Genomic DNA, 25295 nt, shown 5'->3' with positions numbered 1-25295 from the left:
CCGACTGAATGCTGCTTTTTTAAAACTTGTCTGATAAGAATGGAGATATTCATAGAGATACAGCGTGTGCATGTATCTGAAATTTCAGGCTTGGTTACCATCGCCCTTGCTTTGTCCTTGAAAAAACTCAGATGTTTAACTGTAAGCAAGAATCCAGTCCTGTCTCTGAATGCAGCTGATGAATTTCAAAAGCCAGTGGTTACACTTACCTTAAACGTTTGTTTTACATGACTTAGATTTTTTCTCCGATGCCTGGGGAGACTTGTGAGAATGTCAACTCTTCTTTAGACAGAAGAATCTCAGCCACCAGCGAGAAGTCAGTCAGGAGGGAAAGACTGGGAGATGTGATTTTCCCATCCAACTACGACCTCCTGCGCCATTTGCAGTACGCGACGCATTTCCCCATCCCTCTGGTGAGTCGGCTCCTGCAGGGCTTGCAGCAGAGCAGGGAAAGGAGAAAAGCCTTCAGGGAGCTGGGTTGTGTGGCTCATGTGGGGCAGGACAGGGGTGTCTTGGAGTGACCCCAGGGGCACAGCTGGAGCAGCCCTCGGGAGGGGGAATGACGTGCCGGGAGTTGGGTGGGTAAGGAGGCCCCACCATGGAACCACCAGGGACTAACGGGAGTTTGCTTCCTAGAAATTGGAGTTGTAGTTAACCAGATGGATGGATACCAAAATATCTGAGAAAAGGAGTTCTGAAATGTGAGGGACAGCATGGTGTTATTTCCTCCCACCCACTCCTCGCTCTTCCTAGCGTGGGTTTTTGGCTGCTGTGGCTGTTGTGTTTGTCAGTAGGCTCCTGGGAACTGAGGAGAGCCCCAGGAATAACATTTCAATTCCAAACCCTCATTCAGTTGATTTTTCCTGTTTCCTACTGTGAGGGGAAAAGGGCCCAGATACTGAACAAGCCCCAAGGGACAATGTAAGAACTCAAGATATTTTTTAAAAAAATTAAATGTCAGTGATAACTTTTAAACAATATTAAACCCTATCAATATACAGAGTGTCATGTGAGGGTGTGATGTACAACCACAATTTTCTTTGCCTTATATTTCCTACTCCACACGTTTTGAGTTCTGATTTGTTATGAGAATACTGAATGAGGTGTTACTGTTCAGAATAGTTTTGGATGCTTGCTGCAAGCTTGGATTGTGTTTTGCTCATTTTGAGGACTAGAAAAAAGACAAGTTGATTCAGTTTTGTTGCAATATGTTTAATTTGCAGATGGAGCAAACACAGGTAGCTCCATTTTACGTATGGAAATTGATAATTATAATTTTGATTATTGATTATTCTATATACGCATTATTTCTTAAAGTAATTGTACATTTTAATATTAATAAATGTAGTTGCTGTTTGCTAAGTTTTTATCAATCAAGCAAAGAGATGTTTATACTTACAAGCACTGATATTTATACTTACTCTCTACCCTAATTTCAAAATTTCCTTGCATTTTCTGTAAGAATGTTAGCTTTTTTGTTATCATTGAAGCAGCAAGGAGAGGCAGTGGAACTTGGCAAGGACAAGAAGTTCATTTATAAACACTGCAGGTGTACTGTAAGCAAATAAAAGAATTTTTAACCGTAGCAGCTTAGAATTAGTTTCTGGAGTAAATAATGCCCTCTAAAATGCTTTTGGGTTAATTACGTCGGTGAAAACTTTGCAGCTTATGAACTGCTATTAAATAATCTCTTCACTTGATAGCACCAAGTCATTTAATATAGTAACTACACAGCATTTAACTTAGAAAAGGGGAGTTCGGGTGTTTATCATAAATAATTATAAGGTATGTTTGAGTCTGTCGTACCATGTTGTATTCTTCAGTGTTGCTGGTCCTTGGTAGGTCACCACTGGTGCATGGAATTATTTCTGAAAGGTGTTCTGCTTGTTCAGACCTGCTGTTGGTGTACAACAAGCTGGCCGTGGTGTTCAGGTGCTCTCCTGCTTGGGTTTCTTCAGCAGGAAGGCTGCTGGCTGTGGTGGCTCTGCTGCAGCTGCACAGGGGCTCTTGGCACTGCGGGATGCTGTACTTGAGAATCAGTGATTTTTGCACCATTTACTGCTCACTTCTGGGCTGTGGTGCCTCTTCATCACTGGAAACCTTCCCTTCTTTGGGTGCTGCAAAAGTCTTGGAGAATTTCAGTCTGAATGATTTGGAAAGGTGGTAATACAGGATGGGGTCGAAGCAGAGGTTTGATACAGCAAACAGCATGGTGGCTTCTTTAGCTTTAAAGAGAGCTTGTTTGAGGGGACAGCTGGTTATGGTGTCACTCTGGCTCAAGGTGTAGGGGATGCGGATGATGTGGTAGGGTAGGAAGCACAGCAGGTAGGCTGCAGTTACCAGCAGGATGCTGGTGAGGGCTTTCCTCACACTGGTGTAGCTCTCACTGTGCTTGTTTTGGTAGAGCTGCCGAACAACCAGGAGATTGGAGATCAGTATCACAGCTGAGAAATTCAGGAATATTGCTGTGCATATGAAGTTAGTTAACACATGCCAGTCTCTTCCAAATTTTGTTTTGAGATCGATGCATCTCACACCAGGTTTTTCTTCCATGGTTTTTGTGGGAATAGCCATGTTAGGCACTGTTATGAGGAGAATCATTGTCCACACGACTGCAGAGAGCATCTTGGCAAAGCCAGGCTCTTGAATGCGGTAGATCTTGGTGCTGTGCACTAGCTGAAGGTAACGATCCATGCTTACAAATCCCAAAAATATAATGGATAAATACATGTTCATGTAGATGAAAGAGGCTGTAACTTGGCAGTGGAATATCCTCAGAGTCCAGGGTGCGACTCCTTGGTCAACAATAATCTTTACTGGCAAGGCCAGAGTCAACAAGAAATCTGCTGTAAGTAGGTTAATTAAATAGATGCTCATGCACTTCTGTCTCTGATTTCTTTGTGTGAATGCCCATAATGCAAAACAACTTCCAATAAATCCCATGAGAAAAATCAAGGAGTAAAAATAGGTAAAAGCTTCCATTTTTTCACCAACATAGCACTGTGAAGCATTGCGTGACATTGTAAACTTCTCGTGCAGGTTGGTTTTGCTGCTAGGAGATACCAAGAACCTACAGAAAGTTCCAAGAAGTCATCAATGACATCAGCTTTTCCTGAGCAATATTAGGGTTTTTTAGAATCAATTTCATGGGAAATTGCAATTGGAAAGAAATATGTTTCTCTTCATGCTGTTTCAGCATGATACTTGAGGTCGTTGTTCTCATGTCAGAAAAGTTTCAAAATGCTTTAGAATGTGTTCTTAGATGCATATAGACTTCTGAGAAACTGTTCCACTAAGTCAGTCTTTCTAAATTATGTGTTTGGTTCACACCCCCCCCCAGCTAACCAAAACACTGAAGAAAAAGGTTTGAGTTTAAGATTAAATGTCTAGTTAATAATGGTCATACTAAAAGTTCATAATGTGTGAACTGTGCCTTAAGAAAGGGTAATACTTGAAGAAGTCTTGTTCTATGGAGAACGTGCTAGGAATTTTGAAGTTTATGCCAATAAGAAAGTTACTCATATACCAAGACACAGATATATCTGATAAGCAAATGGTTCTAATTAGTCCTGAGTTTTCCAAACTGCTGTCTTCCTGCTTTATCAGGGGATAAAGTAATCTTGTATTTTATGAAGGCTCTACAAAAAAGCACACTTTGAAAGAAGCAGCTATTAAATGATTTTGCTCATTTCCTTGTTAGGCTTCACTAGAGATTGTAGGGAAGAAAATGAGAAGATTTTAGTCTTAACTTAATGGAATTTACTGCTCTGTGGCCGAGGGCTGGGTTGGTTGGCTTCTTTGCTACACTGTCAGGCTGCTTCACAGAATGTGTGTGGGAAAGGAGGCACATTCATTAGAATTTCTTGGAATGAAAACTAATATATTTGTATCTTGAATAGCATGAGACTGCAGCTGTTTGTCATTTCCTTATATTGCTCCTAATTTTAGTATACAATATAAGTGAACTACTGCACATACACATTTGCTTTCTGCTGTATAGCATTCATCCAGATGTGCATAATTGGCACTCCAAAATGATTGCAGATACTGGAGTGATTTAATATGGGGGAAAAAGTAGTTTGTTTCTTGCCACCTGAGCCTGACTTCCTACACCTTTGTACAGTTAATATTTCAAGCTGTGTTTTTAGGTAGATCTGGATATGCTGCACCAGACCCAGGCTAAAAGCACGTACCTGTCTGTGGGGTCTCCTGAGCCAGGTCTGGTGTCCCTCTGTGCTCTGGCAGCCCCGTTGTGTGTGTTTCAGCCTTCTCCTCTGCTTCCTTCTGAAACATGTCTGTGGTTTTAAATGTGCTGACTGACGCAGTTAAAGCCAGCATTCAAATCACCAAACCACGTGGAAGTTACCTAAAAGAGAGGTGGCAGAAAAACCCAGTTGTTGGGGGAACAGCCCTCTTTTTCCATCTGCCAGGTGGGCAGTGCCCCCTGCACCCCCGGAACCTCCAATACCCAGCAGGACCCTGGGCACCAGTGGCTACCAGGGAACTAGGTTAGACAGGGGTGACTTTAGTTACTGCAATCCAAAATACATTTTTGTGGAGGGAAGATGGTCAGAGGTGCCTGGCTGGTTGGAGACTGGAGCTCTGAGCTGGCTGAGCCCTCTCACTCTTCCTTCCTAACTTCAGCCCTGAAGATATCAATTTATATCTTTATCCTGTGTCCACGTAGGTGTGACTGGACATCTTTGGTTTGGTTAATTCCCCCATGTGGACTTGGTTCATGTAGTTTCTAAAATTCCACCAGGTTCATCCCAGGTTCTTGACCCGATGTGTCACATTAGGGGTAGGTTTTTTGGTTTGTTTTTAAAAATCTGAAACTCTCTCCCCCTCCTTATATGTCTTACATTAAAATCCACCTGGCATGAGGGTTTTGCAATGTAGTTGGCCCTCATTCATTATAATATACCTGCATGAAATTCCATTTTTTTCTAGAGCTGCCACTTAATTTACAGATTTAAAGGCACATAAGCATTCTACTGGTAGCAATTAAAATTCTAAACTTTTAGGACATTTGCTAGGTACTAATGAAAACAAAAATTACTCATTAGGATATAAGGGAAAAAATAAGGTTGGTTGGTTTGTTTGTTTGGTTGGTTTTTAACCAGGAGGAAATGTCTTAAAGAGCAGGAGAGGGGGCTGAAGTCCTGGCAGCCGTACTGAAACCCCGACATGTTAGCATGGTGGTGTAATTGAGAATCCGTGGGAATTTTCAAATCACTTAACAGGGCTCTGTGCAGAAAAAAATGAAGAGTGTCTGGTTTTAAGTTTAGTCATAAGCTTAAAGTTCAGACCGTATTTGTCAAAAAGTTTGCAAAGCTTCATAATCTGGAATGATCGTACGTTCCCTTTTGAGCAAACATGGGCTGGTTGTATGGTGGAATGCTCCTCATGCAGAACTGAACCTTCCATACATGTATGGGCTCTTTCTGTTCTTTTTTTCTTCTTTTTTTTTTTTTTTTTTTTTTTTAGACTTGAAATGTTGCATTCAGGTTTTCCTCTGTGTTTGTGTCTCCCCTTTTCTGAACAGTTGGTTTATGGTTCATGAAGCTTTTCCAGGTTTAAAGAGACCTGTGTGGTTAGGAAGGTAATGGTTAGGTAAACCTTTGCTGAAGAATGGTCTGCCCTTGCTACAGAAGTGTTTCAGGAGGAGAAGGAAGATGAGAATGCGAGTCAACTGAACTGTAATTCTGTTTTAAATGCAGCTCAGTGTCATCCTCTTCCACTGCCTTACACGTCTAATTTAAAAGGCCATTTTAGCTCGTAAATCAGAGATGAAGATGGTAAGATTTTGCTGTATTTAATGCTGCTGAGCACTTCTCATCATAAAGATGAGACCCCTCTTTTTGGTGGTTTAAAGGTGTGAAGGTGATTGGTGTCACTGAGCCCCTTGGGGGGGTTGGCTCTGCCCAGCACCCTGCACTGGGTGCTCCTGTGACCACGTCCTGGGGACAGCAGAGCAGGCTGGCACCCAGCCAGAGCTCCTCAGCCTCTCCTGTTGCCATCCACCAATTAACAACATTTAGTTTTAATCATTTGGAGTGTTTTACAGGTATGCAGTGTATCACTTTGTAGTGAGGATGCTGTCGTAAAAAGAACTGCAGACTTGTTTTTTGGGATGGGATGGCAGAAGATGTAGAGGGTGTTGGCAGGGGGTAACGGAGCCTCCTGTCCCTTCTGGGTTACAGTGAGCAAGCACCAGGGCTGCTCCCTCACTGGTTGTGGCTGGGTGGCTTTGGTTCAGGTCCAGCTGAGTCACTCAGCTCTTCTAAGAACACAGAGAGCAACCCCAGCTTCTTGTTCCCCTGGTGCAGTGGGGATGGTGGTGGGCGAAGCAGGGGGCTGTTTATGGGGACAGGGTCCTGGCTGAGGGCTGGGGTTACCCCATCACCTTCACTGGAAGCATTTCAGGGAAGATCCTCCCTGGTAGGAGAAGCAGGCAGGAGCTGGTGACTGCAAAACCTGCGGGTGCCCGAGGAGCTGGCTGACTTCATCTGAGGTGTGAGGCACGGGGAAAGGTGGAAAAGAACTAACTTTGTGCAAAACACAAAAATGCCCCCATTGTGTTCCCATCCCAGGCCATACAGCAAGGCACAGAGCAAGGCTGGGGCACTGGAGCAGAAGTGTGGTTTAATAATCACATTATTTGGGGCTGGCATGTTGCAGGAGGATCAGGGGTCAGGGAAGCATTTGGAGGAAGATTTTTTCCAAAGTGAATGAAAAGCTAGAAGTCTAGTGTCACTGTTTCAAAAGTGTGTTGGTCAGCATCCTTTCCCCTGGTGCCTGTATGTAGATTTTTCTTGTCCTAATGTCAATAATCTGGTGGGCTGAGGAAAAAAATTGTACAGTATAAATAATTCTTCAGGGCTTGCAAAGTAATTAAGAAGATATGTAGATATATATTGTGGAAGTGTTCTCATCTCTGTGTACCACTGTGCTTTCACAGCCACAATTATTTAGAGTTACGTAGGCAAATACCAAGGCATGCCATGTAAGGAACTAAATTTTTTTGCCATAAATGTCTAAAAATCTAATCTCCCAGAAAGCAGTAGATTCCTGTCCCCAACAGGCTATTTCCCTTGCTTGGAAGGAAAAGCCTGTGAAGTCTCAGTTTGACAGGAGCCAGGGAGCTCTGCAAGAGCCATATTAATAATCTTTAATGTATTTTCTTTAAAGAACACAACCAAAATGCAGCTTTCTTCCCTAAGGGCTGGCCTGGGCTGAGGGTCACCCAGGCTCCCTGGAGCTTGGGTGCTTTGTGGGGTTGTTCTGGGACCACTTTTCAGCCCAGCAGGAAACAAGTGGAGGTAAATCTGCTCCCCAAAGTGTGCTGAACTCAGCAGGCACCTTAAGGGGCTGACCTGTAACTTAAATATAATCCTGCTTGGTGGTAGAATAGTGTTACTGTAGGTCGGTGTGCTCAGACCAAGGAAAGTTCCCCACAGCCTTGGAGAAGGTTTTAGACAGATCTAAAAATCTGTCACCCGGAGAGCTGATCTGTTAGCACTGCAGTGAAACGCAGTGGCAGGAAGGTGAAGCACATGTTATTTCTGTTCTGTATCTTTGTGAAGTAAAACGAAAGCATGTGGCTTCCAAAGCCATTGCCTGAAAGGAAGTTTTTATGGGTACTTTATTAATTACTGTATTTTCCCTGTACAATGGTAAAACCAATTAAAAAAACAAGGCTGCACTGAAAAATACAGTTAAAAGATATAATATTTATATTTATAGAAGGCTGGTGACTTTCAGCTATTATTCTTGTACAAAGAGTAATGTTTTATCATCATGCCAAAAGTGTAAGAAAACCCAACAAATCATTCTGTCTGTATTTAACTGTACCCCAGAGTTTCTAGGCAGCTGTACACGTGTGTGTTCAGACAGCTCCTTCTGCAACAACAGAAAGGGGGTTACTAGCATCTCAGTTTGGTAAGAACATTTTTGGTGTACACTATGTTATGTCTGAAAAGTCCTGAGGAATATGGTACAGTGTAACTCAGCTATTTAAGTTAGAGAAGGATCCTCTTCATTACTTGCTTATACTGAGCATCACATTTTATGAAGTACTCTGGCATTTGATGCCTAAGGGTGGCAGTCACATTGGATTTTTAATTTTACACGGTTTCTCTTAAGAAATCCTCTATCTGTATATAAATATATATGTATTTGTGCATATATAAAATACAGCACATTTTACCAAGGTTTCTTCAGGCTCTGTGCAGATACCTGAAGATTTGGTCTGGGTTTTTTTTGAAGCTGAGGGGGAGGGAGCCGTGGTGCCCAGGCCTTGGTTTGTGCCTGGCTTTGTGAGGAACAGCAGCAAATCAGCTTGGTGTTGGGTCTGCTGGATAATCATGGCCAGAGAGCCATGGCCTGGAGCTCCACAGTGTTTTGTTCCAGTTATTCCTCTCCCTTTTTGAGATCCAGATAGGTCACGTCACACCACAGTGCACTCCTCGCATCAGCAGTACAGAGCAGATATATTGGGAACATGCAAGAATGTGTTTGGAAAGACAAACTCCTCCTGGTGTTTCATGCTGAAACCTTTCTGCTGTTTGGTTGCAGGTTCTCCTCTGGTCAGTTTCTTGGAGATCTGAATAACTTTCTGAAACCTGCCTTGTTTTACAGACCTGAACCTACACTATGTTTATGCTTTCCCCAAGTGTGTTTGATCTTCTGGATTTAGAGATGTCGACTTCAGGTGAAGCTTTCAGCTTGAGGTGTAGCTTTTGATACAGCTTTTCCTTGAAGGGTTGGCAGAGGTAAAAATAAATAATGGGGTCGAGGCACACGTTTGCAGCAGACAACACCAGAGTAAACTCCTTCATGTAGAACAGAGTTTTTTCTGACTGGCAGTTGAATTTTGAGCTGGTTTGGCTCAGGGTGTATGGTATTCTGCAGAGGTGATAGGGCACGAAGCAAACGACAAATACAAACATGATACTGAATATGTTACGGCTGGTTTTCCTCTTCGCCACAACCGAGTTCCTTCTGAACTTTTTATAGGAATTGTATATTTTTTTTGATATGGAAGTGTAAAAAATTATTAGCAGGAGAAAAACAACCCAGAATATCCCTGTGCAGATATAACTTGAAGCTTTGTGCCACTGTCTGCCAAGCTCACTTTTAAGACCTATACATTTTGTGGAATAATTTTCACTAGGGATTTCAGTAGTTAAAACCATATTTGGAAATGATATAAGAATTAGCAATAACCATATGATTATAGAGACCACCTTACTGTAGTTAACCGTGTGAACAAAGGAGGTGAATAAAGGCTTTACAATTTTGTAGTACCTGTCAAAACCTATGAGGCCAAAGAATGTTATCCCAATGTACATGTTTGTATAAAAAACAACCGCAGAATATCTGCACACAAACGTGTTGAGCTGAAGAGGTGCTATTTCTGAGTCAGCAAGGATTTTGAAAGGAAATGTCAAGCTCATGAGGAGGTCAGCAACAAGGATGTTTTTGAGATAGACAATGAAACTCTTTTGGCTAGGAACATACAGAAAGATCCATGCTGCCACAGCGTTCAGCAAGAGTCCTACGATGAAAATCAAGCAGTAGACCAGGGGAATGACAGTCTTGGTTATTACTGTGCTGTGACTGCAGTTTCCTGAGGAGCTTGTGCTGGAGTTGAACATCTTACAATGTCTTTCTTCCTAGAAGCAGAGAAACGTTATCTCAGTAAGATAAAATGGTGCTGTGCTTCCCATTAATTAGTGTAAGGTTGCTACTCTTACTTCAAAATAAACTTGGCATGCTGCTCAGAAATCCCCACCTTATCATTTCCATCAGGGATCCAGAGCAAGCTTGTTACAGGTGCCACCACACTCCTGTAGATGCTGTTTGCAGCTGGGAATCCATCTGCTGCTCCCTTGGACTCCCACCCCTTCTCCTCAAGCCCCTTTTCTGCCCCTTTTCTGCAGGTATAAGCCTTGGGCTGTGAACGGGCAGGGGACTGAGTCATAGTGATGCTGTGGCTTCAGATGTGTCTCATTAACCCTCAAGGACCTCTTTTAAGCAATAGTTACCAGGAAGCATGTGAAGGGTATGAATATACCCTGTACAGGTGTTCTGTTTGGTATACAGGCATAGAAAACACTCTTCTGTTAGTCAGGTGTGGAAATACCCAATGTAGAACAATATTTTCTGGTGTTCACTTGAGAGAAAGCCTTCTGTGCAGCTAGTAGAGCAGCTGTTAAACTTTTAGTACTTTTAATAAACATTTAGTGGTTTGTCTCTGTGTTAGCATAACAGAGAAGCTAGAGCTGTCCTCTCAAGTCATTAAAATTTAAATTTTAGAGGATCTCCAAGAAGAAACCTCATCTGCTGTCTTTCTTTTACAATGTTTATGGGGGTGGACTATCTGCTGTAGGGAGGGCAGGACAGATATAGATACAGTGCTGCTGTATTTGGCAAGTGAAAACCTGGGCAAGTGGGAAACACATGCCATGGAGCTGGGGAAAAAACCCCGGCTATGTCTTTTAGGAAATAAAGAATTTCCTGGTTGCCACAATTCATTGTTGGTAGCTGATGCCTCCATGTAGCAGATTGGAACCTGAATACAACCCTGCATTAATTAGAAATGGAAATTTTATTTTAAATAGGTGAAACTGTTTCCTTTGGTACAGTGTTTTCTGTATCCTGGTTGTTCTGCCCACCAACCTGTCTTGATGTTTAAGGCATCAAAGCATTTGTGTTTGGTTGGTTGGGTTGGGCTGGGCAGAAGATAGTGTGGAGAGTAAGTGTTATAACTACCATGTGAATGGGTGTGTTAGGATTAGGAGGTGATAATGGGTAAAGTTTGGGGGGATGTTGCTAAAACTAGAGGGATGTCCACGTTTCCCTCTGCATCTTTCAGCCATCCCCTCAGACCTCAGTGATGAGCATTTTTATTTAACACACTGTACTTGAGAACTTGTTCTCTTCCCACAGCCAGAGTCCAAACTAGACTGTAAATCTTTCAGTACCAGTGGCTTGTCCTTACCTGTCTTGATTCGACTGCTGTGGTGCTTTTTGTTAAGGATCTAGAGCACCTTCCATTCTGGGTCACAGGGCCTCTTCTCTTCCTGGGAGACCTGTGGAGAGACAGGAGAACAGCTGTGTAATGGGCAGGGTAATTCTGCAGTGCCATTCCTGCTCAGGCTCCCGAGCAGCAAAGCCTTCATTTAGATTTTTCAGCAGGACTTCAAAGTTGGCTAGGGCAGAGTCACAGAGCACTCATGTTCAACCTAGAGCCCATCAGATTTGGTCAGAGGAGCCATTAATTTTACTTTTAAATTTCAGAGGCATATACTTAGGCTGTATAAATTTCCTGTCACTGCTTATTTTTTCCTAATATTTAATGTTTTTTACTTCCTGGTGTGCAAGAAAGTAGAGGGAAACAGTCTGTTCCTATAATACCAAAACTTCTAAAAACCTTTTTTTGTTTATCTCCAGAGTCAACTGGCACTCTGTTTTTGCATTCGTACGGAATTTATTCTGAATTTTTGTCACAGATTCAGTGGAATAACTGAAGTAGGAAAAAAGCAGTCTGTTCTCCTAGCTTTCTGAGCCTTTTTCTCTCGTCAGGAAGTTATTCTAACCGTGTATTTACACATGCATTAATTTATTGTTTTCAAAGGTAGATTAATTGAGGTATAGATTTCCTTGACCTCAATTGTTGAAGGTATGGTCCCTCTCTACCTTCTGTCTTTAGACAGAAAAGGTGTTAGCAGTCTAATTGTATCCAGAGTAGGTGCACTGTAAACTTTATAATTTAGTACTGGGAAATTAAATCTTGAAAGCTTTTTATCTAAATAATAAAGCAATTCCAGGTTGGGTATGGGTAAGACCAGAGGCTTTTGTGTCCCCCCTGCTGTGTCCAGGATCAGCTTTCCCTCCTGTGTTTGTCACCCTGCCACCCACTCAGCCCTTGCTGTGTCCCAGGTCCCTGCCCGGGCTGTGATCCTGGGCACAGCCTGGATCCTGCAGAGCTGTGGCCATGGGGAACCCCGGGATTGAGCTCCTGTGCTCTGGGAAAGGACTCTCTGTTCCATCTGAGCATCCTCATGGAGCTGAGGGTGCTTCTGGCTCCTCAGCCATGGCCCTGAGGTCACCTCCTCTGCTGGTGCAGGGATGGGGGGCTTGGCAGGAGCAGTGATGCCACCTCACAGAGGAGCTGCACTTCCATGTGTGTTCTGGGTGCATTCTTGTCAAACTGCCCTTAACAAGAACACCCTCTTCATCCTCTTCTCTGGTGAGAACTTGCAGGGGCTCCACCAGGTGATGCTTGGCTTGAAGTGAGTGTAGGGACTGAACTGGGGTTCCTCTGGAAACTGTGAGTACTCCTCATTTGATGTTAAGTGGTTAATCACCAAATTAACAAGACTGGCTTGGTGAAATACAGAAGTGCTCTGAGCTTTCTGAGTTTGCAAATCGTTCTGTTTTGGCAAAGTACACAAAAGGGAAGTGTCACAGCCTATTACAAATGCTCATTTCTTTCATGCTAACATTTGTAACCCTTCTAATATCATTAAGGCACTTTTTATTGAATTCTGTAACTTGGCTCTCAAATTTCAAAGTCTGTTTTACTGCTTTAGTGAACATATGAATAATATTTACAAGTTTGTTGGGGTTTTTTGTTTGTTTAGTTTTGTTTTTTTAAAACCCTGAATAATGAGGAAGATTCTGTAGTACTGAGTGGATGTTTTATCTATTTCTGGAAGTTAATGCAGCTGCTTGATGAACATCCAATGCAGTTATAGTCAGGAGCTGTTGACAGTGGTCACTGTCTCGGGAAATTGTTTTTGAACTGCAAAATGGAGTTTATCAGGGAAGACGACTGTGCCAAGTGGTATCTCTGTTGTGAGAAATCAAGAGGAAGAGGAAGCCCAGTGCACAAAACACAGCAGCTGTGAATTGTGCTGAGCTGTGCTAAGAGGCTGGGGAGGGTCAGGATCCATGGTTGTGATCTCTGCTCTCCTCCTTTGGAGGAGGCATTTTTTGCAGTGACTCTGGAGATCTGTTGGTACACTTGACTTCCTGCAAGTTTGCCAGGAGACTGTGATTTTGTTATTTTTCTGTTCTTATTATAACATTTGTCATAAGGCACTGTCTGGATTTTAATACTTAAGAGAATAAAAGTATGTAAAAGTATGCAAAATACACCCTGTGCTATTTCAGCCCAGCACTGGGGGGTGGTAGTTCTTGTTTGTCACAGGTGGCAGAATGTAGTGGAGGAAAACGGGAGATCCCTGAGCTATGGTTAGTGAGGGGAAGAACAGAAGTGTAAACAACTCAACATCCTAACAGTACTTCTGTCTTCTGATAAAAAAAATGGCAAAATTCAGGGTAGTCCAAAACCCCACGAGCTAAAGCTGTGACATCTGCTGTGCCATCTCTTGGTTGGGATCGTGTTTGCCCCTGACTGCCTTGGCTGTATGATTCTCATGGGATGGTGAAGGATTCAAGTTCTTTGTATAAGGCATCCAATATTCATAAATTCTTACAGATTAATGATTGTAGCTGTGCTTCTCCTGCCTTATTTCTCCTAAAACAATTCCCAAACTTACAAGTTCAGTGTGTGACAAACCCCGGGCTGAGAGGAGCCCCATCAACACCCTGCAGACATCTGCTGTACTGCAGGAGAAGTCTGAACTTCTTTATGGTTGTGAATGAACTCTCATCTCCAGCTGAATACAAAAACCTCTGTTCCTATAACTGAGACAGACCTGGGTGCTGAGCTGTTGTCCCAGCGCTGAGGAAAACAGAGGTTTTCACCCCGGATTAGCTCCCAGCAAGGTTGGGTGCTGCTCTGTGTTCAGCATTGCCAGAGTTCAGCTGCAGATTCTCCTGAACAAAGTGATTACAATGAGATGTCTGCTTGGTGTTCTGAAGGACAGAGTGAGTGAGCAGCACCAGAGCAGCTGTAGATAGGAGTGTTTATTTCTTGGTAAAATAAAAGCTCTTTGAAGGGCCAGGCAAGCTCCTTCGGTTGCAGCATGAGTACACCTCAAGGGTACAATTTTATTTCTGTCTTGCAGAACTCACCAGTAATCATTTAATTTCTTCTTATTGTGCAGGAGTAACATGCTGCTATTGAAATCTGAAATCTAACAGCCTAATTTGCCTTTTAAGTGAAATTCTAATTTATTTCTGATTTTTTAGACAAGGGTCTAAATTATTCTAGCCCCTCAACTTTTTAGCCTGTGAAGTATCTCCACAAACCCTGATATTCACACTGAAACTTGGGAGTGCTCTGGGCTGTTTGCATGTAGGATCATTTTGAGATACAACCTAAATATTCAGATTTTTTAATTAAGCTTCAGTAAATCCCACCAAGATCCTTCCCATCTCCCAACAGTTACTGTATTGGAACTAGGATTGGGACAATGGATGTAAGAGGAAAAGTTAGGACCAGGGTATGAGGGAGGGTCAGTTTATGATTTGATATTAGGATTAAACAGAAAACTGTTGGAAGCAGCTCTGCTATCAAATTTGGAATCAGTCTAGTATGAGTATGTCAGGAAAATGTTTTAAAGATCAGTAGTTTTATTGTCCTAGAACTGGGTATTTAGAAGTAAATGAGGCTGAAATAAAGAAATTGTTCCCTTTAATATTCTGGTTTAGTTGTAACATTTGTAATTTAAATATTTTCTGATGTTTTAAATGATGATTTTTATAAGTCTATGTTTTCAGAGTCATAAATTAAAACAAAAGCAGTTGCTTAAGAAAAACATCTTCAGCTAAAATACACAATACTGAGCAACCCTTACCTGTAGGTCAGCAGTCTGTGGTGCTGTGGCTTGTGGCTGCTCCATCTCAGGCTGACAGGTGCAGGAGTTGGTCTGCCTTGGCTTTCTATATTTAATTACAGTTATCACTGATCATTTCTGTTCTTCTTGTCCGTATAATGTGTAGATGATTTCCTTTCCACCTTATTAGTCAAATTTAAAGTAAAAACTCCGGTTGTAGTTCCTTAAAAATTAAAAGGCGTATCTGAGAGCGTTGGTGAGGTACAGAAACATCTCTTGAGGAGGCAGGGTCTTTCGGCTGGAGGGAAGTTAGAACGGCTCGTGTGGTTCCTCCTCAGATGCGGAGCAGATTTACAGAACCAAGTGCCTGCAGGGCCGAACCCTCCTGCGAGGTGCCGGTGCTGGAGCTCAGCCCGTCCCACCGGCTCCTCCGGGAGGGGTCTGGGGGCTGCCGGGGCAGGGTGCTGGGTGGGAGGGTGGGTGCTGGGTCTGGGGGCAGGGGGTTGGCTGGGTGGGTGTTGGGTCTGGGGGCTGGGTGGGAGAGTGGGTGCTGGGTCTGGGGGCAGGGTGGGTGGGTGCTGGGTTTGCGGGTCCGGCGCTGGCTCCCGCAGCTCCGCGCTCCGGCTGCGCTGCTCTGTGCGGAGCTGTTGGAGGCAGACACGATTGTGCCGCCGGCAGCAGCACTGAGCGACCTTAAGTTAGGAGCTGGTGATTTATTTTCCTGAACTGTTCCCAGGCCTGGCTGCAACCTTTTCTGGAAAGCTCCTACCCGATAGCTTCTGCCCCTTAGAGGGGAGGGTTCTGACCGGGAGCACATGGGGTTGCTCAGGGCGTGCTCAAAGGCTGAGGGATGTATTCTGGGGATAAGTGATGACTCTCCGGTGTATGGCTTTTTTTTTTTTTCCTTATTTCTTTCTTTCCTTTTTTTCTTTTTATTTTTCTTTTTTTTTCTTTTTATTTTTCTTTTTTTTCTTTTTATTTTTCTTTTTTTTTTTTTTCTTTCTTTTTTCTTTCTTTTCTTCTTTCTTTTTTTTCGTTTTTCTTTTTATTTTTCTTTTTTTCTTTTTCTTTTTTCTTTTTATTTTTCTCAGTTTTTTCTTTCTTTTTTTCCTTTTTTTTTTCTCTTTCTTTTTTTTTTTTTTCTTTTGACCTGGCCCACCTGCCTGTCTTCCTCCCTCCCTGCTGTTCCTGCACGTTCACTGGGAGACTGAGGTCAAGCACAAAATTAGTGCAAATGTATGGTAATGGAAAAGCCAATACCTGTTCTATGAATCTGGGAAGTGTTACATTCTGAGAGAGATCTGAGGTTTGGGGAGAGAAATTGAGGCTTATGTGCTCATTTAAAAAAGGTGAAATATGTAAGTTGCATACATGAGTGTTAATAAACACTAAGTACATGGCTTGAGCTCTGCTTTACAGTGAGTGACCCAAACCCTCTGCTAAATACACAATTTCCTCACGGGCTTTCTTTCCTCCAGCCCTCTGAAACAGAATTCGTAATTAGTTCTAAAGAAATCCATTCTTGGTTTTTTGTTTAGTTTTTTCTTTCCCCAGAAACAGCAGCAGAATCCTCAGTATTCCTTTTGGGACCAAGGTCAACTTACATAGTGTGACCCACAACAAAAATTTTCCAATAGCTTCCTCATCTAAGCCTAAAATTAAAACAAGCAATGTTCCATTTGTGCCTAAGTGAAATCCTTGCAGAAGAGGAGGAAAAGTGCAGTCTGCCAAAATGAGTTTGAAGAAGAAACATAAAATAAAGGATAAGAGGATCTTCTTGGCAAGGCAACATTGATCACCAACCTCAATTAAATGTGTCTCTCCCAAGGGCAGTTCTCACTTGCTGAGCAGCACCCCAGATGTTCTGTTGGAGCAGGACATCATTTGAAGACCTAGCAACAGGGGAAGTGGGAGCAGTAAGAAAAAAAAAGCTTAAACATTCAAAAGTCATTCCCATAATTGTGAGCAATTATTTACTGAAGAGCTGAATAACATTATTTTTCCCAGTTCATCAGAAACTCAGGATGTGAGCCCTGCAGCCAGCAGTCTGGCTCAGGCTGCCAGTGTCTGTGTGACAAAACCTACGGGCTCAGACAGCAGACTTGTCACGGGAGGGCTGGGCTCTGGCAGGGTAAAATGCCATGCAGCAGAACGAGGATTCTTGTTTGGGGACTGAGGGGCTGGAAGCATGGCAGAGAAGTCCAGAGCACAGCCCAGGCTGGTAGCCAGCGTTCCAAGGTTTCTTCCACCTCTTACCACTACTGAAGGGGCAGCTTTTTATCCCCTGCAGCAGGTTGGGCACAGCTGCTGAGGAGATATCTGCATCCAGACCAGGCTCTGGGAATGGGAGCTGCCTACAAGAGCTGCCAGTGGTGTGTGTCCTGGAGCAGGACAGCAGCAAGGCCAGGGCAGGCAGAGCTGGAGCTCATCTCCAGAAGGAAGCAAGTTCTAGGACAGTTTTGATCACATGCATGTTGCATGCTGGGGCTTTGATTCCATGGTTGTTATTGCCTGTTTGAAAAGCTCAATCTGAATTGAGAGTCTGACTTGAACTATTCCAGCTTGCTGAAAAGGGTTCTCAATGCTTTCTAAGACTCAGCTCCTTTCCTGGGGTCTCATACCAGATCATGAGTTCTCTCCTGAAGCCTAGAAATGGGGTTTCAGTACTGTATAGTAGATGTATTACTGAGTTTGTATCGTTGTTTGGATGTCCTTTCCCATCCTTCCCTCTGCTGTTCTTCCCTCATGCCTTATAGAAAAACCCAAGAATGAAACAAGTCAGCCCCTGTGAACAAACCAGTGCTGATATATGTACCTTTAAAATTGGCTTATGATGGAAATGGTTACCCAGCCTTCAGCTTGAGGTGGAATTTTAGAAATTTAGAATTTAAAGCAATGCACAATGCAGAGAGAAGCCTGAGTTCAGAGCGTGCTGTCTCCCGTTCAGCTGGTGCAAAGGAAGGACTCACCTGTTTTTCAGGGAGCAGAATTCCTGCCTGGCCAGCCCTGCTCCTCCGGCTGCTCCCTGCATCCAGCTCTGCCCACCCCGGGGGTTTTGAGCTCTGGAAGCAGAACACCACTGGCCAGGGGACCAGAAGTGAAGTGTCACTGGTCTTCTGGAAGGTCACAAGTAGCCAGTGTGCACTAGAAAAGGAAGTCAGTTCTGAGTGGGTAAGGTCATCCCAAACACGAGTTGAAGGCCTAAAACGTGTGGGTGCTGTGTGGTTTCTCTCTGAAAAGTTGTGCAGGTCTCATGATGCAGGGGACAGTTCAAGTTTCACAGCCATGGATACTCTGTGAAATTATTTTTAAAATGTTAATGTGCTGAAATGTAAACAGGACCCAAGGTGAGCAACTTTGGGGATGACTTTTTCATACCTTATGCTTTGAATTCGTGTCACTGTAGGACTGCCTAATGGTATGGCTGTGCTTCAGGGTTTGAAGTACTGTTCTTGGGGAAAACCTCTTTGGAACTGTTAAACTAGAACAAAGAATGGAAGCCACAGTGCTGCCTGCAGTAAGAGACCGGAGTGTGTGGGTCTCTGTGAGTATGTGAAGCCCCAGAAAAAGGAGAAATTCCGTTTTTTCAGTGTGAGCTGTTCTTATGTGATGGATTAAATGTTGCAGCACAGTTTTTTGTATGCTTCAGAGACAAGTAAGCAGTTGTCCAGGACAGAGGATTAAGAGCTTCAAGTGTGGGTAGGAGGCTGTGTGCAACTTCACCCTGTTGGAATGACTCTAGGCAGCAGGGCAAGCTGAAGGGTTGCTTTGTTATGCAAACAGGGATATATTTCCAAAATGCCAGCCAGATTTAATATCTTAAGTATCTAAAGATATTGTTGCTGTTTCTGAAGGGTTAGAAAGCAAGCAGTGAGCCTGATTGCCAGAAGACTCTGCTGTGTATCACACTTTTGATGGCTTAAAAATAAACTGATAATGTGTTCTACCTTTAGCCATACATGTCTTCCCCCAAACCCAAAGTTCATTTCTACTGGTCTAGCTGTTATTTTTATTAAGAAGATAGATTGAACTTTTTGTCTGAGTTCAGTGCCCATGAAGGGAAACCTTTCCTATGATCCTGCTGATGGACTCCTGTGTCAGAAGTGGAGAATCCAGATTCACAGTCAGAGATAAGAGAAAACTGAGGGTAGATCAGAGCACGTCTGGTGACTGACAGGGCTGCTGGTGGTTTGGTTCTTCATCTGTCTGATGACACAAGTGCAAGTTGGGGTGAAGCCTTTGCTAACAGGAATGGGGCTGATGAGTTCAGACAGGTTTTTTTCCAAAAGAAGGATCTTATGCCACCACACCACTGCTATAAATAAGCAGTATCTTCTTATAGGTCTGTGTCCTGTTACCAAAACCCAATGAAGCAGTCAGTTCTTCCAACTCCACTGAATGTAAAAACACAGGGATTGTATGGTATTTGTGGCTAAGCTCTGTGAATTGCTAAACGCAGGATGAACACAATAAATATTTTTATAGAATAATCCTACTAGGAGGCATGCTAAGCACTAAAGCATTGCAGGATTTCTGGATTTTGGTTTTTACCCTACCAAAGCTGCTGGCAAATACTTCCTGCCTAGTTTTGTTTTGCTGGTGGGTCGATGTCCGTGCATCATTGATGCATAGCTGAGACCTTACAAGGTTCTGTCTGAAACTTAGTCATCAGGTCTTTGTCCCCATCCAGATGACACCACTCTGGCTCACAGTGCAAAGATTTTGCCTTACAGGGTGGCACAGGGTCTGGTTGGGAGAGCTGAGGAGTGGGGCTGACGCATTTTGAGTAAACCCGGGAGTCAGGGTGGTACCAGTTATGCAATTAGTTGCTTAATTCATGAAATTCTGGTGTGCTTCAATACAAAGATACATTTTTAGAACTTCCTGGGTTTTAGTTTCCTTTTTCAAGATGTCTAGGAAGCTTCCTAAATGAAAAAAAAAACAAGCCTAGAGATGTTCATGAATTTGTGTGCTCCTTGTGTTCTTGGCTCTGATCTGCTGTCGTGCCCTCATCTGAAACCCCTTCACATACAGCATCCTGTAAAGAATGGGACTGCACAACTGCACAACCCAAATGTGCACATGCTTCTGGCCTGATGTGCTTCTCTGAAGTGACAGCAACAGACCAGGGCCTGAGACTTTTCCAACAAACTTTCTTGTAAATTTTTCTTCCAAGAAGAAAATCCGAGGACCAGAATTCCATGTCAAATATAGACAAGTTAAATATAGTTATCTGGTATTTAGGGACTAAGATAATCTTTTGTAGTTCATTTGTAGCCCTGGGAAGATATTTCACAAACAGTGTCTTCAAAGAACTGTTGTATATGTAAGTGTGTGTATAAACCAGTGGAAAAGAATCATCACACATACATTCTGTCAAGATAAAGTAAACTTACTTTGGGGGTGATTTTACAGTGAACTGTTGTATGCATCCAAGCTGTCAGGCATCAGAGCAAGCTCGTCCTGGCTGGGCTGCCTCTCCTCTTCCCAGTGCAGGATTTCATGTGGATGTCCACAGCTCCCATGGGGGACCACACTGCCCAGCAAGTGCTGGTTGTGTTATCTCCATGGGCCCCTAGGAAGGGCACCCTTAGGCTGCTCATTGAAGGGCATCACCCTGGGTAGCAGATCTGTGGGTATGAAATTCTTTCTAGGGAACAGCAGTACTGTTTCCCCTGGGAGGAAATCCCACCTAAATGCAGCCTTCAGCTAAGAAATGAGTGGGTAGTGAGAATGTGTAGGATGTGTGCATCCTGCAAGGAGAGGATGCACGGGACAAGAGGTAGGTGACCTTCTGGCCTTGTGTGCAGACATCACTGAGCTTCATCACTTGATGTGCCAGGGGAGGGTCCTGTGCTCCTGGTCTGTAGTCTGCTCTTGTCCAGTGTGTCCCTGGTTAGGGACAAACAGGGATATTTCCACTGCAGTAGGTCTCTGGGCTTCATGTGAGCTGGGTAGGAAGACCACCATCCACCCAGAAAAAGGTCACAATACTCAGAGGGGTTCAAGCTCGCTTGTGCTCTGTGTGTGTATGGTGAATCCTATAGATTGTGTACATGTACGTATATATATATATATATATAAATACTTTGCTGTGCGATATATTTAAAATATCATCTAGTAGTCAGGATATTTGAATTTCATCTTAGGAAGCTTGTGCTTGTCCTGTGACCTGCCCTGGACAGGAGTTAGCTGAGCGAGGTGTGTGGGACACAGAGCCAGCTCTGTTGTTTGGGGTCAGGAGGAGCTGGAGCACTGGGAATGGGGGAGGCTGGATGAAACCAGGAGCCAGGTGGAAATGCTGGAGGGAGAGGTGGCTGCAGGGCAGAGACCCAGGGGGTGGGGGTGTGTGTGAGTTGAACACAGTAATTATCCAGCACAATTTAACAAGCTGTAAACCTTCTGTGATTTACTGCTACTTGAGCTGTAAAAGGGAGACCAGAAGCACTAGGTCTTGGTTTTCTTTAACCACATGAGACCTAATAAGAGAGTCCTGGGTTGTGAATCTCTGTGTGTACATTACTGCTCTTGCAGTCCTAAATATTACTGTTTCAGAGAAACAACCCCATATGCTGTCCCATTTAATTTGGTGCTCACAAGAACTGTGTAAACCAGTCCAGAAATTGTTCTCTTAATATGGTTTTGGATAGTCTTAGACCATAGAACCCCAAGAGTACAAATTGTAAATTTGATCCCAGAACTAGTCTTTGAGGCTCTACGTGAACATAGTTTTCTAGTTGTGGTATTTTAGCCAGTGAAAAGTTTTTTATGTGAAGTCAGATAAATATAAAAAAAATCTCCTGCCTTCCTTTACAGAAATAAGCAAGGTAAGTAGTTTTATAATACTTGCCTTAATTCAAATATTATAATACTTAGAGTTTAACTTTTTAATTATGCATTAAACAGAATCTGAAACTTAAACTAACAGCATTAAAAAATAAAAAATACACTTTAGTTAAAAAATATGTTTTAGTAGACAATTTCATTAAAGGTGTTGCTATGCAATATTTTGTCTTGTTTGAATGCTGCATTTTCAGGATTTCCTTATCAAACCATTTTTTTGTATATTAAAAGGAAAGTCCTTATATGAGTAAGACACTTGGTGATGAACTGTTGCCATCTCCTGTTTGTTCAATTGCACTACATGGCACAGAATACGTATCAAAGTTAATTGCTCTAAACATGTGTCAGCTCCTTACAACATGTATTTTTCAAAGCTGGGTGTTTATTTTTTGTATGAGCAGCTTTTACTCTAAACAAATCTGATTTAATCCCTGGTGAAGGACAGGGAATAAACTATTCCCATCAACATCGTTGTGTTTACAGGTTTAAATACAGATGTGTCCTTGTAGCCTTGAGTGGCTGAGTGTCCTCACTGCAGCAGGCTGGGGGTGTCGAGGCTTCAGCAGACCTGGACCTCACTGTGGCTCCTGCTGCTCCTGCTGTGGGCATCCCAACCAGGTTGGGTCATCCTGCCTCCTGGGATCCACCAGGATGAGCTGGTGCCAGCCCAGCTCAGGAATGTTTGTGCAAGCTGTGACAAGTGGTTTGGGTTTCTCCTGCCCTTGTTATAAACAAGTCTGGAGGGCTGTTGGCTGCTTGCGTGGTGCACAGCCTGCCAGAAGCTCACTGAGACCACCTGGGGTCTCCTCCTCAAATCTTAACTCTGATGAGTGCTCTCCAGGACTTGTTTTTTTCCTCTAAATTATGTAGTTGTTAGTCAACACCTTCTCCTTCAGCTAAGTTTTTTGTTGTGTCTTCAGTTAGAATGAGATTAGTGGGTATTAGAAACCATTTTAACAGTCTGTTTCTTTGTTGTTGTTTTCTGTTTGTTTGTGGGTTTTTTATTTACTTATATTTTGAGAAGAGACTTAAACCAGGGTTGTGTTTGAATGCTTTATGTTTGATATTTTGAAAGAGGTGCTGATTGGTAGGTTTGATCTGTGGATGGGACAGTGCTACCAGCTCCACAAACACCCGAGAGGAAAAGCTGAGATGCTGCAAAGTGCCAATGCCACAACTGAGCCCTGTGGGCACCCCGAGGGGGCTCTGCTGGAGCATGTCCCACCTCCTCCCCTCCTCTTCACCAGCCATAAGCCCTCAGTGGCCATCTACTTGACCCTGGGGATGCTGGTTCCTCTCCTTGGAATCCCACTCTGAGGCAAGGTCAGAGCTTGTCCATTCCATCTGAAGCCTCCAGGTTGCTTTCTGAGCTGAGGCATCCTTAGCTTCTGTTGGCTTCTACAGAAACCAACAAACCAAAACCATCCCCCAGGCCCCTCTGAAGTGAACCCCACCTCTGTGTGGATACAAGCTTTTGAATTTTGAGGTGATGAGGATTTTGAGGGTGCTGTGAGCTGAAACAGGAAAGCTCTAGGTATCTGCACATTCCTTAATGAACTTCCATGGTCAGATACTCAAAGATATGTTTTATTTACAGATATACAAACATCCTCACAAGTTAGCAAAAGTCTCTGTGGGTGAGTTCAGACATCAGTGTATTCATGGTATATGCGCACTTCTGACCTTCTGACGCTCTGAAGGGATCTGATGCTCTCACTCCTGGTTCTCATGTTTGATTTTCTGAACAGCCTTCGGGAGAATGATCTACACATGAAAAAGTAAATGATTGGATCCAGACAGACATTGCATGCGGAAAGGAAGAGTGTCATTTCCTTACAATAATATAAGATTCTGTGTGCAGAGTCATCTAAAATTTTATCTAGATGGCTGAAAGTAAAGGGTATTCTGCACAGATGATAAGGCAGAAAGCAAGTGAAGAATACAGCCACAACGACCCTTATACTCTGATTATGCTTTCTCTTTCTGCTTGACGAGCTGATAAATTGTTTGCTTGATTTATAAATGTACCTGGATATTGCAATATAGCATCCTATCAGCACTATCAGCACCACTACGAACATGCAGGTGTTGATGTAGATGACAGCCGTGTGCCACTTGACCCCCAGGGGGGACTTCAGCTTCAGGCAGTCATCTATGTTCCTCCTGGTTGGGTAACCATTGGTGAGGATCAGGTTCGGCAAGGAGAGGAAAGCCATTACAACCCAAACGCAGGCAGACAAGATCTTGGTGAAGGTGATGCTGTACATCCTGGAGTCCCCGAAAGGTTTGACCACTTTCAGGTAGCGGTCGATGCTGATGAGCCCGAGGAACACGATGGTGGTGTACATGTTGGCGTAGAACAGGACCGTGGTGTACCGGCAGAGGAAAGAGTTGAAGTGCCAGGGCCCCAGCTGCGAGTCCTGGATGATCTTGAAGGGGAAGGTCAGTGTCATGAGGAGGTCTGCAACCACAATGTTCTTCAGGTAAAAGATAAAGCTCGTCTTGTTCCTGATGTGGAAGAATATCCAGACGGCAAGGCCGTTCAGCAGGAGGCTGGCCAGGAAGATGATGAGGTAAAGCACGGGCAGGACGATGGTGGTGAACTCGTCGTGTGCGGCATCCCCGGGTGAGCCCGCGGTGGAGTTGGGTGAACTGCTGTTGTCTGGGCTCAGACGATCCTCTGTGGAAACAAGGGAACACAACGTCTTTAAAGGACGTCTCTGGTTTACAAACGGGGCCCTTTTAGACCTGTCCTCCAAAAGATGGCAGATGAACCAGCGGGGAAGACCTGAGGTAAAAGCGGTGTTGCACATGTCCAGTGACGGTGCCTGTGTCTGGCTGTCCTCACAGGGACTGGGCTGGGGATGGCGGGGCCTGGCTGGCCTTGGGAGGTGCAGGGGACACCTTGGGAGTGCTCAAGAAATACAAATAACCTGCAAACTCTGCAGAGAGCCCCAGTGACTGCGGTCAGTGAGAGGTGGGACAGTGGGCAGGCTGGGAACGGGCCCGTGACACTGGTGGCAGCTCAACACAACCCATGAGATGTGTAGCAAGAGATAGGGCTCTGAGAGACTCTGCAGGCCTGTTAAAACACTGGTTTAAAACTTAGCTTGCATTAATGTATTTTAAAATCACAGTCTCTGCGTATTTGAGGACTTCGTGCGTGAATTGTTTATAGGAATACTTCAGATTTATAAATTTTCTCATAAAACTGTAGCACATCTTATTTCATGTTGTTTAGACTATGAATTTGGCTGGTTGGTAAACCAGGATTGGCACCCATGGGGGCAGCACCTGGCAGTGTTTAGACAGCCAGTTCTGAAGTGACTCATTTCTTTAAAACATTGCTAGGAACTGATAGTAATAGAATAAACAGTTATCAACCACTTGAATTTCCAGCATTGTTTTACCTGACAGTTTTCCATAAGACAAATTGTACCCCATCCTTTGCGTTGCTGTAGGTTTTCAGCTGCAGTGCTTCTCAGGATTCCCACTGGCAGCTGAAGATCCGGGATGTGGCATGGGTTGTGCCAGCATTATGTTCTGGGGAAAATAAATCAGAATTAAACCCAGGGCAAAACAGAAGTGCTCGCCTTCCTTTCCCTAGCAAGGAGAGGAGCTCTGGGAAATGAGCATCCTCCAGAATTCCCTTCCACCAGGAATGGTCCCTGATGGTCTGTGGGTACTGCTCAGCAGTTC

The 25295-nt window shown here is 43.6% G+C and overlaps 4 protein-coding genes across 4 annotated transcripts in view; 1 reads left to right on the top strand and 3 right to left on the bottom strand.

The window, feature by feature from the left end:
• MED12L (mediator complex subunit 12L) overlaps positions 1-25295 on the top strand; it is a 103424-nt gene that overhangs the window by 24844 nt on the left and 53285 nt on the right. Inside the window, exon 15 of the mRNA XM_030455917.1 lies at positions 237-413. Coding sequence (XP_030311777.1) covers positions 237-413 — 177 coding nt within the window. The remainder of the gene's footprint in view (positions 1-236; positions 414-25295) is intronic.
• Positions 1656-3021, bottom strand: GPR171 (G protein-coupled receptor 171). Its single transcript, XM_008500201.2, has one exon. The coding sequence runs from the start codon at positions 3019-3021 to the stop codon at positions 2056-2058; it is 966 nt and encodes a 321-aa protein (XP_008498423.1). The 3' UTR covers positions 1656-2055.
• Positions 8106-15216, bottom strand: P2RY14 (purinergic receptor P2Y14). The gene is made up of 3 exons (XM_008500200.2): positions 14775-15216; positions 11006-11096; positions 8106-9677 (listed from the first exon to the last, which is right to left on the bottom strand). The coding sequence occupies exon 3, from the start codon at positions 9657-9659 to the stop codon at positions 8649-8651; it is 1011 nt and encodes a 336-aa protein (XP_008498422.1). The 5' UTR covers positions 9660-9677; positions 11006-11096; positions 14775-15216; the 3' UTR covers positions 8106-8648.
• Positions 23240-25106, bottom strand: GPR87 (G protein-coupled receptor 87). Its single transcript, XM_030455914.1, has 2 exons — positions 25007-25106; positions 23240-24276 (listed from the first exon to the last, which is right to left on the bottom strand). Exons 1-2 carry the CDS (start codon positions 25038-25040, stop codon positions 23240-23242), a joined length of 1071 nt encoding a protein of 356 aa, XP_030311774.1. The 5' UTR covers positions 25041-25106.

This window comes from Calypte anna, chromosome 9 (assembly GCF_003957555.1).
Source record: "Calypte anna isolate BGI_N300 chromosome 9, bCalAnn1_v1.p, whole genome shotgun sequence".
NCBI lineage: Eukaryota > Metazoa > Chordata > Aves > Apodiformes > Trochilidae > Calypte > Calypte anna.
Note: the sequence above shows the minus strand (reverse complement) of the source record. Positions and strands in the feature narration are given on the sequence as shown.

Bases quoted from the DNA above. Each gene is read 5' to 3' on its own strand.
- GPR171 (XM_008500201.2), bottom strand. From the start codon at position 3,021: ATGTCACGCAATGCTTCACAGTGCTATGTTGGTGAAAAAATGGAAGCT.
- P2RY14 (XM_008500200.2), bottom strand. From the start codon at position 9,659: ATGTTCAACTCCAGCACAAGCTCCTCAGGAAACTGCAGTCACAGCACA.
- GPR87 (XM_030455914.1), bottom strand. From the start codon at position 25,040: ATGGGGTACAATTTGTCTTATGGAAAACTGTCAG. The intron at 24,277-25,006 runs GTAAAACAATGC...TTGTTTCCACAG, and splicing joins GTCTTATGGAAAACTGTCAG to AGGATCGTCTGAGCCCAGAC.